This window comes from Oncorhynchus keta, chromosome 19, assembly GCF_023373465.1.
Source record: "Oncorhynchus keta strain PuntledgeMale-10-30-2019 chromosome 19, Oket_V2, whole genome shotgun sequence".
NCBI lineage: Eukaryota > Metazoa > Chordata > Actinopteri > Salmoniformes > Salmonidae > Oncorhynchus > Oncorhynchus keta.
This window is the reverse complement of record NC_068439.1, coordinates 10,892,544-10,906,251: the sequence shown is the minus strand read 5'-3', so window position 1 is coordinate 10,906,251 and position 13,708 is coordinate 10,892,544. Positions and strand designations below refer to the sequence as shown.

Here is a 13,708-nt window from a genome sequence, read left to right as displayed (position 1 = left end):
CACATTACTGATAAACAAATCTACAACACACATTACTGATAAACAAATCTACAACACACATTACTGATAAACAAATCTACAACACACATTACTGATAAACAAATCTCTATTACTGATAAACAAACACATTACTGATAAACAAATCTACAGCACACATTACTGATAAACAAATCTACAGTACACATTACTGATAAACACATCTACAGCACATATTACTGATAAACAAATCTACAACACACATTACTGATAAACAAATCTACAGCACACATTACTGATAAACAAATCTACAGCACACATTACTGATAAACAAATCTACAGTACACATTACTGATAAACAAATCTACAGTACACATTACTGATAAACAAATCTACAACACACATTACTGATAAACAAATCTACAGCACACATTACTGATAAACAAATCTACAGCACACATTACTGATAAACAAATCTACAGCACACATTACTGATAAACAAATCTACAGCACACATTACTGATAAACAAATCTACAACACACATTACTGATAAACAAATCTACAGCACACATTACTGATAAACAAATCTACAACACACATTACTGATAAACACATCTACAGCACACATTACTGATAAACAAATCTACAACACACATTACTGATAAACAAATCTACAACACACATTACTGATAAACAAATCTACAACACACATTACTGATAAACACATCTACAGTACACATTACTGATAAACAAATCTACAGTAGACATTACTGATAAACACATCTACAGCACAGATTACTGATAAACAAATCTACAGTACACATTACTGATAAACAAATCTACAACACACATTACTGATAAACAAATCTACAGTACACATTACTGATAAACAAATCTACAACACACATTACTGATAAACAAATCTACAGCACACATTACTGATAACTAACAAATCCACAACACACATTACTGATAACAAAGTCAGTAAGTCGAAACATTGTTTGGTTTGTATGTCTCAATAAAATCTCAATGAGTTTAATTTGTACTTTTATAAAGAAACACAACATAACAGACTGTTGTTTCAGGAGAAGAATCAATGCCTTTATACAACCAAACATCATACCTACAGTAGATAGAACGGAGAACCGGGTTCTCGACAATAACTTTGAAAGTGGAATAACAAGGAGGATGATAACCTACTGGAAAAGGAAACTAATAGGAATGTCAAGAAAATTAATAAAGTCAGAAACTCTGATGTGTTCCCATGTAGATTTTATTGAGACATACAAACCAAACAATGTTTCGATCTAGCTGGGACCTTATTTGACTTAAATAAATCATGTCTACAATGCTCTCATTGTGATTTTATTGAGACATACAAACCGACGCTTTGATTGACCGAACAGCTTTTCCTGACAGGAGTTGACCTGTTGTGTAGTGGACAGTCAGTTTGGGATTGGGGACGACCACTGCTGAGAGGAGACGGCTGACTGCTGCCAAGTACCCACTCTGCTGTCCTGTAGAGCAAGAGAGAGAGGGAGGGAGGGAGGGAGGGAGGGAGGGAGGGAGGGAGGGAGGGAGGGAGGGAGGGAGGGAGGGAGGGAGGGAGATATTTTACAAATGTTGCATCCCCAGAATAAATCCTTTTTCTCCTGGTTAACCCGGTATTTCCCGCCAAAACCGGAAGTGTCATTCAAAAGCATTATAAAGCATATACATAGGCCCATGTCTGGATTTGATTAGAGCTTTGATCTAAAATGCAAGCCTGATGCTACCTGAGCATACATTTAACGAGCCCTACATTGAAGACATTGAATGAGCCCTACATTAAAGACATTGAATGAGCCCTACATTAATAAAGACATTTAATGAGCCCTACATTAAAGACATTAAATGAGCCCTACATTAAAGACATTGAATGAGCCCTACATTAAAGACAGTGAATGAGCCCTACATTAAAGACATTGAATGAGCCCTACATTAAAGACATTGAATGAGCCCTACATTAAAGACATTGAATGCGCCCTACATTAAAGACATTGAATGAGCCCTACATTAAAGACAGTGAATGAGCCCTACATTAAAGACAGTGAATGAGCCCTACATTAAAGACATTGAATGAGCCCTACATTAAAGACATTGAATGAGCCCTACATTAAAGACATTTAATGAGCCCTACATTATTAAAGAAATTTAATGAGCCCTACATTAAAGACATTAAATGAGCCCTACATTAAAGACATTGAATGAGCCCTACATTAAAGACATTGAATGAGCCCTACATTAAAGACATTTAATGAGCCCTACATTTAATGAGCCCTACATTAAAGACATTGAATGAGCCCTACATTAATAAAGAAATTTAATGAGCCCTACATTAAAGACATTAAATGAGCCCTACATTAAAGACATTGAATGCGCCCTACATTGAAGACATTTAATGAGCCCTACATTAAAGACATTAATGAGCCCTAAATTAAAGACATTAATGAGCCCTATATTAAAGACATTTAATGAGCCCTACATTAAACACATTTAATGAGCCCTACATTAAACAAATTTAATGAGCCCTACATTAAACACATTTAATGAGCCCTACATTAAAGACATTTAATGAGCCCTACATTAAACACATTTAATGAGCCCTACATTAAACACATTTAATGAGCCCTACATTAAACACATTTAATGAGCCCTACATTAAAGACATTTAATGAGCCCTACATTAAAGAAATTTAATGAGCCCTACATTAAAGACATTTAATGAGCCCTACATTAAAGACATTGAATGAGCCCTACATTGAATGAGCCCTACATTAAAGACATTTAATGAGCCCTACATTAAAGACATTTAATGAGCCCTACATTAAAGACATTAATGAGCCCTACATTAAACACATTTAATGAACCCTACATTAAACACATTTAATGAGCCCTACATTAAACACATTTAATGAGCCCTACATTAAAGAAATTTAATGAGCCCTACATTAAAGACATTTAATGAGCCCTACATTAAAGACATTTAATGAGCCCTACATTAAAGACATTGAATGAGCCCTACATTGAATGAGCCCTACATTAAAGACATTAATGATCCCTACATTGAAGACATTTAATGAGCCCTACATTAAATACATTTAATGAGCCCTACATTAAAGACATTAATGAGCCCTATATTAAAGACATTTAATGAGCCCTACATTAAACAAATTTAATGAGCCCTATATTAAAGACATTTAATGAGCCCTACATTAAACACATTTAATGAGCCCTACATTAAAGACATGGAATGAGCCCTACATTAAACACATTTAATGAGCCCTACATTAAACAAATTTAATGAGCCCTACATTAAAGACATTAATGAGCCCTACATTAAAGACATTTAATGAGCCCTACATTAAAGACATTGAATGAGGCCTACATTGAATGAGCCCTACATTAAAGACATTTAATGAGCCCTACATTAAACACATTTAATGAGCCCTACATTAAAGACATTAATGAGCCCTACATTAAAGACATTTAATGAGCCCTACATGAAAGACATTAATGAGCTCAACATTAAAGACATTGAATGAGCCCTACATTGAATGAGCCCTACATTAAAGACATTTAATGAGCCCTACATTAAATACATTTAATGAGCCCTACATTAAAGACATTTAATGAGCCCTACATTAAAGACATTGAATGAGCCCTACATTAAACAAATTTAATGAGCCCTACATTAAAGACGTTAATGAGCCCTACATTAAAGACATTTAATGAGCCCTACATTAAAGACATTAATGAGCCCTACATTAAAGACATTTAATGAGCCCTACATTAAAGACACTGAATGAGCCCTACATTAAAGACATTTAATGAGCCCTACATTAAAGACATCTAATGAGCCCTACATTAAAGACATTTAATGAGCCCTACATTAAAGACATTTAATGAGCCCTACATTAAAGACATTTAATGAGCCCTACAGTAAACACATTTAATGAGCCCTACATTAAAGACATTTAATGAGCCCTACATTAAAGACATTTAATGAGCCCTACATTAAAGACATTTAATGAGCCCTACATTAAAGACATTTAATGAGCCCTACATTAAAGACATTTAATGAACACTGCATTAAAGACATTTTAAGCCCAAAAAAGGCCAAATGATTGTGTTGTTATCCATACATATATGATATAGGCTACTGCACATTACGTACGACAGAAAAACATAAAAACCCATAGATTTAGCTAGCTATATGCTCTCCTGGGTAAATCAATGAGTGTGAGCTGTATTGCTGTACTGTATTATATGAACTGGAATTACGCATAACCCATCATTCATTAGCTTAATATAAGGCTAATTGCTGCCTTGAATGTATTACCTGAAAGAGGTAGGCTCGGACATCTATATTTAGGGCTATATATCAGTCTGGAACAGGATGATCTATTTTGGATGCAATTTGAACGGAGTTGATGGAGAAAGAGAAAGAGTGCTCGCGGGTTCACTGATTTGAAGCAACGATTATTCGTGTGATAGGCTGTTTTAAAACTCTGCAGCGCCAAATAAAATAAACATCTTTACAATAAATAAATAAGGTGACCCAGGAAGCCAGATGGATGTGGGTAAATTAGAACCATATTCGGTCTTTATATTACTGTAGCATAGACTATGCTGCACTAAATGCAGGCCTACCTGTCACAAGAAAGAAAAAGTTAACATGATGAGATGATAGGTCTACATGCATGGAACTGCGCTCCATACTGAGGTGGGCTCTGTCCCCACCCTGAGATGGGCCCTCTGTCCCCACCCTGAGATGGGACCTCTGTCCCCACCCTCAGATGGGCTGTCTGTCCCCACCCTGAGATGGGCTGTCTGTCCCCACCCTGAGATGGGCCCTCTGTCCCCACCCTGAGATGGGCCGTCTGTCCCCACCCTGAGATGGGCCGTCTGTCCCCACCCTGAGATGGGCCCTCTGTCCCCACCCTGAGATGGGCCGTCTGTCCCCACCCTGAGATGGGCCCTCTGTCCCCACCCTGAGATGGGCTGTCTGTCCCCACCCTGAGATGGGCCATCTGTCTCCACCCTGAGATGGGCCCTCTGTCCCCACCCTGAGATGGGCCCTCTGTCCCCACCCTGAGATGGGCCCTCTGTCCCCACCCTGAGATGGGCCCTCTTTCCCCACCCTGAGATGGGCCCTCTGTCCCCACCCTGAGATGGGCCCTCTGTCCCCACCCTGAGAGGGGCCGTCTGTCCCCACCCTGAGATGGGCCGTCTGTCCCCACCCTGAAAGGGGCTGTCTGTCCCCACCCTGAGTCCACGGAGCACCAACTGTCTGCGGATTTTCACTCCTCCCTTGTACTTGATTGATGAATTAAGGTCACTGATTAGTAAAGAACTCCCCTCACCTGGTTGTCTATGTCTCAGTAAGACACTCCCCTCACCTGGTTGTCTAGGTCTCAGTAAGGAACTCACCTGGTTGTCTAGGTCTCAGTAAGGAACTCCCCTCACCTGGTTGTCTAGGTCTTAGTAAGGAACTCCTCTCACCTGGTTGTCTAGGTCTCAGTAAGGAACCCCTCACCTGGTTGTCTAGGTCTTAGTAAGGAACTCCTCTCACCTGGTTGTCTAGGTCTCAGTTAGGAACTCCCCTCACCTGGTTGTCTAGGTATCAGTAAGGAACTCCCCACACCTGGTTGTCTAGGTCTCAGTAAGGAACTCCCCTCACCTGGTTGTCTAGGTCTCAGTAAGGAACTCCCCTCACCTGGTTGTCTAGGTCTTAGTAAGGAACTCCCCTCACCTGGTTGTCTCATCTGTCTGTTGGTCTGTCATGTTTTGTCTGTCTTGTCTGTGTAGCGTCTTACCCGTCTCAGTGAAAGAGACGAAGGGCCAGCCTGTCTTTGGTCTCCCGTAATTCCATAAGTCTCCTGTGGGAGTGGCTTATGAAGCGGAAGACCACGCCAAACCTCCACTGTCCTCCAACTGGGTAGAATGAATCTCATCTCCACAGCTAAGCAAGAGCGGGTCAGACTCAGGGCTTCAGGAGTGATGAATCTCACCTCCACATCTAAGAGAGCGTATGCCAGACTCAGGGCTTCAGGAATGGCAGCTTCCGTGGACGTCGACCTGGAGTGACAAACTCGTCAATGAGGGAGTTCGATTAGGCTGAACCGCGGTGTATTGTGAGCCTGACAGGCCGAGGCATGGGCATGGGCGCTGGACAAGCTGGCTGAGGTGTAGAAGCCCAACGAGCTGGCAGAGGCGTGGGAGCCTGGCGATCCCACTGAGGCATGGGAGCTTGACTAGCCGGCTGAGGCATGACGTGGGATGGGAGCATGCCAACCCAACTGGGGGCAATGGAAACCTCTCGAGCCAGCTGAGGCGTGAAAGCCCGATGAGCCAGCTGAGGCGTGAAAGCCTGATGAGCCAGCTGAGGTATGAAAGCCCAATGAGCGTAGCTGAGCCGTGAAAGCCCGATGAGCCAGCTGAGCCGTGAAAGCCTGATGAGCCAGCTGAGGTATGAAAGCCCAATGAGCGTAGCTGAGCCGTGAAAGCCCGATGAGCCAGCTGAGGTATGAAACCCCGATGAGCCAGCTGAGGCATGAAAGCCCGATGAGCCAGCTGAGGTATGAAAGCCCGATGAGCCAGCTGAGCCATGAAAGCCTGATGAGCCAGCTGAGCCGTGAAAGCCCGATGAGCCAGCTGAGCCGTGAAAGCCTGATGAGCCAGCTGAGGCATGAAAGCCCGATGAGCCAGCTGAGCCATGAAAGCCTGATGAGCCAGCTGAGCCGTGAAAGCCTGATGAGCCAGCTGAGCCGTGAAAGCCCGATGAGCCAGCTGAGGCGTGAAAGCCCAATGAGCCAGCTGAGCCATGAAAGCCCAATGAGCCAGCTGAGCCATGAAAGCCCGATGAGCCAGCTGAGGTATGAAAGCCCGATGAGCCAGCTGAGGTATGAAAGCCCGATGAGCCAGCTGAGGCATGAAAGCCCGATGAGCCAGCTGAGGCATGAAAGCCCAATGAGCCAGCTGAGCCATGAAAGCCTGATGAGCCAGCTGAGCCATGAAAGCCTGATGAGCCAGCTGAGCCATGAAAGCCTGATGAGCCAGCTGAGGTATGAAAGCCCGATGAGCCAGCTGAGCCATGAAAGCCCAATGAGCCAGCTGAGGCGTGAAAGCCCGATGAGCCAGCTGAGCCGTGAAAGCCTGATGAGCCAGCTGAGCCGTGAAAGCCTGATGAGCCAGCTGAGCCGTGAAAGCCCGATGAGCCAGCTGAGCCGTGAAAGCCTGATGAGCCAGCTGAGCCGTGAAAGCCTGATGAGCCAGCTGAGCCGTGAAAGCCTGATGAGCCAGCTGAGCCGTGAAAGCCCGATGAGCCAGCTGAGCCATGAAAGCCCGATGAGCCAGCTGAGCCGTGAAAGCAATGAGCCAGCTGAGCCGTGAAAGCCCAATGAGCCAGCTGAGGCGTGAAAGCCCAATGAGCCAGCTGAGCCGTGAAAGCCCGATGAGCCAGCTGAGCCATGAAAGCCTGGATGAGCCAGCTGAGCCAGCTGATGAAAGCCCTGATGAGCCAGCTGAGGTATGAGCCCGATGAGCCAGCTGAGCCCCAATGAGCCAGCTGAGGCGCGCCGTGAAAGCCTGATGAGCCAGCTGAGCCCAATGAGCCAGCCGTGAAAGCCTGAGCCGTGAAAGCCTGATGAGCCAGCTGAGCCGTGAAAGCCCAATGAGCCAGCTGAGCCGTGAAAGCCCAATGAGCCAGCTGAGCCAGCTGAGCCAGCTGAGGCGTGAAAGCCCAATGAGCCAGCTGAGGCGTGAAAGCCCAATGAGCCAGCTGAGGCGTGAAAGCCCGATGAGCCAGCTGAGCCGTGAAAGCCCAATGAGCCAGCTGAGGCGTGAAAGCCCAATGAGCCAGCTGAGCCGTGAAAGCCCAATGAGCCAGCTGAGGCGTGAAAGCCCAATGAGCCAGCTGAGGCGTGAAAGCCCAATGAGCCAGCTGAGGCGTGAAAGCCCAATGAGCCAGCTGAGCCGTGAAAGCCCAATGAGCCAGCTGAGGCAGCCCCGGTTCCATCTGCGGCAACATCTGGACCCAACGTCACCAACAAAACAAAAAACCTCCCTGATGCTTCGTATGGTGGTGTCAGCATTCTGTAAGGATCGATGGTGGAGACGAGAATCAGGTACAAGGATTGGACATTTAATGAAACACGAACATGAAACATGGACATGAAACAGAACAGGAACAGCGTCTGGACAGGGGAAAAAATATTGTGCAGCTGCGCGTAATGATGGTGCCAGGTGTGCGTAATGAAGGGCAGCCTGGAGCCCTCAAGTGCCAGAGAGGGAGAGCGGGAGCAAGCGTGACAGTTTTAGTCATTTAAGTTTACACAAAGTGTTTTTACATCGCAAAAAAAAAGTTAGATATATATACACTACCGTTCAAAAGTTGGGGTCACTTAGAAATGGCCTTGTTTTTGAAAGAAAAGCACATTTTCTGTCCATTAAAATAACATAAAAATGATCAGAAATACAGTGTAGACATCGTTAATGTTGTAAATGACTATTGTAGCTGGAGACGGTTGATTTTTAATGGAATATCTACATAGGCGTACAGAGGCCCATTATCAGCAACCACTCCTGTGTTCCAATGGCACGTTGTGTTAGCTAATCCAAGTTTATTATTTTAAAAGGGTAATTGATCATTAGAAAACCCTTTGGCAATTATGTTAGCACAGCTGAAAACTGTTTTCTGATTAAAGAAGCAATAAAACAGTCCTTCTTTAGACTAGTTGAGTATCTGGAGCATCAGCATTTGTGGGTTCGATAACAGGCTCAAAATGTCAAAAACAAATAACTTTATTCTGAAACTTGTCAGTCTCGGAAATTGCCAAGAAACCAAAGATCTCGTACAACGCTGTAGATATTCCTCTAGTGGTGTGGGAGCTGTGCTTTGGCAAAGTGGGTGGGGTTATATCCTTCCTGTTTGGCCCTGTCCGGGGGTGAACTCGGATGGGGCCACAGTGTCTCCTGGCCCCTCCTGTCTCAGCCTCCAGTATTTATGCTGCAGTAGTTTATGTGTCGGGGGGCTAGGGTCAGTTTGTTATATCTGGAGTACTTCTCCTGTCCTATTCGATGTCCTGTGTGAATTTAAGTGTGCTCTCTCTAATTCTCTCTTTCTCTCTTTCTTTCTCTCTCTCGGAGGACCTGAGCCCTAGGACCATGCCCCAGGACTACCTGACATGATGACTCCTTGCTGTCCCCAGTCCACCTGGCCGTGCTGATGCTCCAGTTTCAACTGTTCTGCCTTATTATTATTGGACCATGCTGGTCATTTATGAACATTTGAACATCTTGGCCATGTTCTGTTACAATCTCCACTCGGCACAGCCAGAAGAGGACTGGCCACCCCACATAGCCTGGTTCCTCTCTAGGTTTCTTCCTAGGTTTTGGCCTTTCTAGGGAGTTTTTCCTAGCCACCGTGCTTCTACACCTGCATTGGTTGCTGTTTGGGGTTTTAGGCTGTGTTTCTGTACAGCACTTTGAGATATAAGCTGATGTACGAAGGGCTATATAAATACATTTGATTTGATTTGATTTGATTTACTTCACAGAACTGCACAAACTGGCCCTAACCAGAATAGAAAGAGGAGTGGGAGGCCCCGGTGCACAACTGAGCAAGAGGACAAGTACATTAGAGTGCCTGGCTTCTGGCATTCTCCCGCCACACTACTTTATAATCAAACAATGAATTCATCTAATGAAATTACCAAAGTGTTTTTTAATCATCTAAAAACACGATAGGCCCTACTGTAATAATGAGAGACAGAACAAGCAATAGCAATATAGAAAAATGGAAGGAGTAGTTTGAACAAACCGTTTAGTATGATGACGTATGCATCCCCCTCCATGCCGTTGAAAACCTAACGGCAAAAAAGTATAATCTTATTCATTAAAATAGCCTATCAAAAGCATAAAGACAAGTTAAAATAATTGCAAGTATGTCCCAAAATACGCTATTCTAATTAAGTGTTTAATGTCCTAAAGTTGCAGCTTTCGTGAAAGTCAGTCTATAGGTGATTCTCTATCACAACTTTATTTTGAATGACAAATATTACAGGCAACAAGAAGTGAAATAGAGCAAACAATATCAAGATGGAAAAAACGAGAATAAAAAAAAAATTCAATGACAGCTGAGCAAAGCTTACAGTATGAAAGAAATGATGTGTAGAGTCGGCCAAAATCTACCCGCATTTGGCAGGTGGTGGATGTTAATTTTAGGCCCTGAACAGGACCCAGGTGGTGGATGTTAATTTTAGGCCCTGAACAGAACCCAGGTGGTGGATGTTAATTTTAGGCCCTGAACAGAACCCAGGTGGTGGATGTTAATTTTAGGCCCTGAACAGAACCCAGGTGGTGGATGTTAATTTTAGGCCCTGAACAGAACCCAGGTGGTGGATGTTAATTTTAGGCCCTGAACAGAACCCAGGTGGTGGATGTTAATTTTAGGCCCTGAACAGAACCCAGGTGGTGGATGTTAATTTTAGGCCCTGAACAGAACCCAGGTGGTGGATGTTAATTTTAGTCCCTGAACAGGACCCAGGTGATGGATGTTAATTTTAGGCCCTGAACAGAACCCAGGTGGTGGATGTTAATTTTAGGCCCTGAACAGGACCCAGGTGATGGATGTTAATTTTAGGCCCTGAACATGACCCAGGTGGTGGATGTTAATTTTAGTCCCTGAACAGGACCCAGGTGATGGATGTTAATTTTAGGCCCTGAACAGGACCCAGGTGATGGATGTTAATTTTAGGCCCTGAACAGAACCCAGGTGGTGGATGTTAATTTTAGGCCCTGAACAGAACCCAGGTGGTGGATGTTAATTTTAGGCCCTGAACAGAACCCAGGTGGTGGATGTTAATTTTAGGCCCTGAACAGAACCCAGGTGGTGGATGTTAATTTTAGGCCCTGAACAGGACCCAGGTGGTGGATGTTAATTTTAGGCCCTGAACAGAACCCAGGTGGTGGATGTTAATTTTAGGCCCTGAACAGAACCCAGGTGGTGGATGTTAATTTTAGGCCCTGAACAGAACCCAGGTGGTGGATGTTAATTTTAGGCCCTGAACAGAACCCAGGTGGTGGATGTTAATTTTAGGCCCTGAACAGAACCCAGGTGGTGGATGTTAATTTTAGGCCCTGAACAGAACCCAGGTGGTGGATGTTAATTTTAGTCCCTGAACAGGACCCAGGTGATGGATGTTAATTTTAGGCCCTATCTTTTAGGCCCAGCTATCTAAACTTGTAGTAATCATGGTTGAATTACCTATCGTGGGGGCCCAAATTAATTTTGTTAGTCACTCAGACATCATCTTAACATTTCGCTTAGGGCCCCCAAAAGGCAATGGCCTGCATGTGTGGGTCTGGATGTGGGTATGTTACGACCCTGAACAAGGGGAGAAAGAATCACGAGAGTGATACGGTCTTGTTTCCTCAATAATAACTTTTAGTGCAATCATTTTACAAAAGTAACACATTTTTACAGAACAACAGATCTACAGGAAATAGATCGTTTTTAGGGTACAAGGCTTATTCAAGTCACAACAGTATACACTGTAATTCACTGAAACAGAATTACTCAGTAAACCATAACTCAATTTATCAACATGCAATAAAGTGTTTGAAAAACTATGTGGGTACTGATGTGGGTACGGCTGTGGGTATACATGTGGGTATTGATGTGGGTATACATGTGGGTACAGATGTGGGTATACATGTGGGTACGGATGTAGGTACTGATGTGGGTACAGATGTGGGTACGGATGTAGGTACTGATGTGGGTACGGATGTAGGTACTGATGTGGGTACTGATGTGGGTACTGATGTGGGTACTGATGTGGGTACGGATGTGGGTACAGATGTGGGTATGGATGTGGGTACGGATGTGGGCAATGGATGTTTACGGATGTAACACTGATTTTTACAGAGAACAGATGATCTACAGGAAATGGGTACAGATGTGGGTACAGATGTGGGTACTGATTGAGTACAGATGTGGGTACAGATGTAACGGATGTGGAAACAGATGTGTACGGATGTGAAACTGATGTGGGTACGGATGTGGGTACAGATGTGGGTACAGATGTGGGTATGGATGTGGGTACAGATGTGGGTACGGATGTGGGTATGGATGTGGGTACAGATGTGGGTACGGATGTGGGTACAGATGTGGGTACGGATGTGGGTACAGATGTGGGTACTGATGTGGGTACAGATGTGGGTACAGATGTGGGTACGGATGTGGGTACAGATGTGGGTACAGATGTGGGTACGGATGTGGGTACAGATGTGGGTACAGATGTGGGTATGGATGTGGGTACAGATGTGGGTATGGATGTGGGTACAGATGTGGGTACAGATGTGGGTACGGATGTGGGTACGGATGTGGGTACAGATGTGGGTACTGATGTGGGTACAGATGTGGGTACAGATGTGGGTACAGATGTGGGTATGGATGTGGGTACGGATGTGGGTACGGATGTGGGTACAGATGTGGGTACGGATGTGGGTACGGATGTGGGTACAGATGTGGGTATGGATGTGGGTACGGATGTGGGTACGGATGTCGGTATAGATGTGAGTACGGATGTGGGTATAGATGTAGGTATAGATGTGGGTATGAATGTGGGTACTGATGTGGGTACGGATGTGGGTACGGATGTGGGTACGGATGTGGGTACTGATGTGGGTACAGATGTGGGTACAGATGTGGGTACGGATGTGGGTACAGATGTGGGTACAGATGTGGGTATGGATGTGGGTACAGATGTGGGTACAGATGTGGGTATGGATGTGGGTACAGATGTGGGTACGGATGTGGGTACAGATGTGGGTATGGATGTGGGTACGGATGTGGGTACAGATGTGGGTACAGATGTGGGTATGGATGTGGGTACAGATGTGGGTACGGATGTGGGTACGGATGTGGGTACGGATGTCGGTATAGATGTGAGTACGGATGTGGGTATAGATGTAGGTATAGATGTGGGTATGAATGTGGGTACTGATGTGGGTACTGATGTGGGTATATGTGGGTACGCAGACCCGCGAGCCACTGCGGCCATTCATGATCAGTTCAGATTTCTTTGTGTCTCTCACCCACATCTATACCCACATTCATACCCACATTGTTATCCATACCCACATCTATACCCACATCCATACCCACATCTATACCCACATTCATACCCACATTGTTATCCATACCCACATCTATACCCACATCCATACCCACATCTATACCCACATTCATACCCACATCATTATCCATACCCACATCTATACCCACATGTATACCCACATCTATACCCACATCCATACCCACATGTATACCCACATCTATACCCACATCTATACCCACATCCATACCCACATGTATACCCACATCTATACCCACATCTATACCCACATCCATACCCACATCTATACCCACATCCATACCCACATCTATACCCACATCCATACCCACATCTCTTGCCCATCCCTGTTCTAGTTAGTCAGCTAGCTAAGGAGTGGACCCGCTCACGCCACACTGTCAAGACCAAGTAAAACATATGAGGTGATAAAACAGCAGCGAAGATACAGTTTGGATGCTGAGGATGATTCATTGTTCAAATGTGGCACATTAAAGCCCGAACCTTACAACCTAGTAGGTTTTTAACACCTCAGATTGATAACATGTTATGAGGA

General features: G+C 44.5%; 1 protein-coding gene and 2 long non-coding RNA genes across 3 annotated transcripts; all 3 read left to right on the top strand.

Annotated features, from left to right (window-relative positions):
* Positions 1–5,452: 5,452 nt before the first annotated feature.
* LOC127909616 (uncharacterized) lies at positions 5,453–5,854 on the top strand. The gene is made up of 3 exons (XR_008072214.1): positions 5,453–5,497; positions 5,604–5,639; positions 5,676–5,854. It is a non-coding gene; the product is annotated as an uncharacterized LOC127909616 (long non-coding RNA).
* Positions 5,855–10,238: 4,384 nt separating this feature from the next.
* LOC127909615 (uncharacterized) lies at positions 10,239–11,496 on the top strand. The gene is made up of 3 exons (XR_008072213.1): positions 10,239–10,527; positions 10,794–10,907; positions 10,946–11,496. It is a non-coding gene; the product is annotated as an uncharacterized LOC127909615 (long non-coding RNA).
* A 649-nt stretch (positions 11,497–12,145) lies between these two features.
* LOC127909634 (uncharacterized) lies at positions 12,146–13,567 on the top strand. The gene is made up of 4 exons (XM_052471789.1): positions 12,146–12,335; positions 12,546–12,791; positions 12,882–13,019; positions 13,512–13,567. Exons 1-4 carry the CDS (start codon positions 12,146–12,148, stop codon positions 13,565–13,567), a joined length of 630 nt encoding a protein of 209 aa, XP_052327749.1.
* Positions 13,568–13,708: the final 141 nt, after the last annotated feature.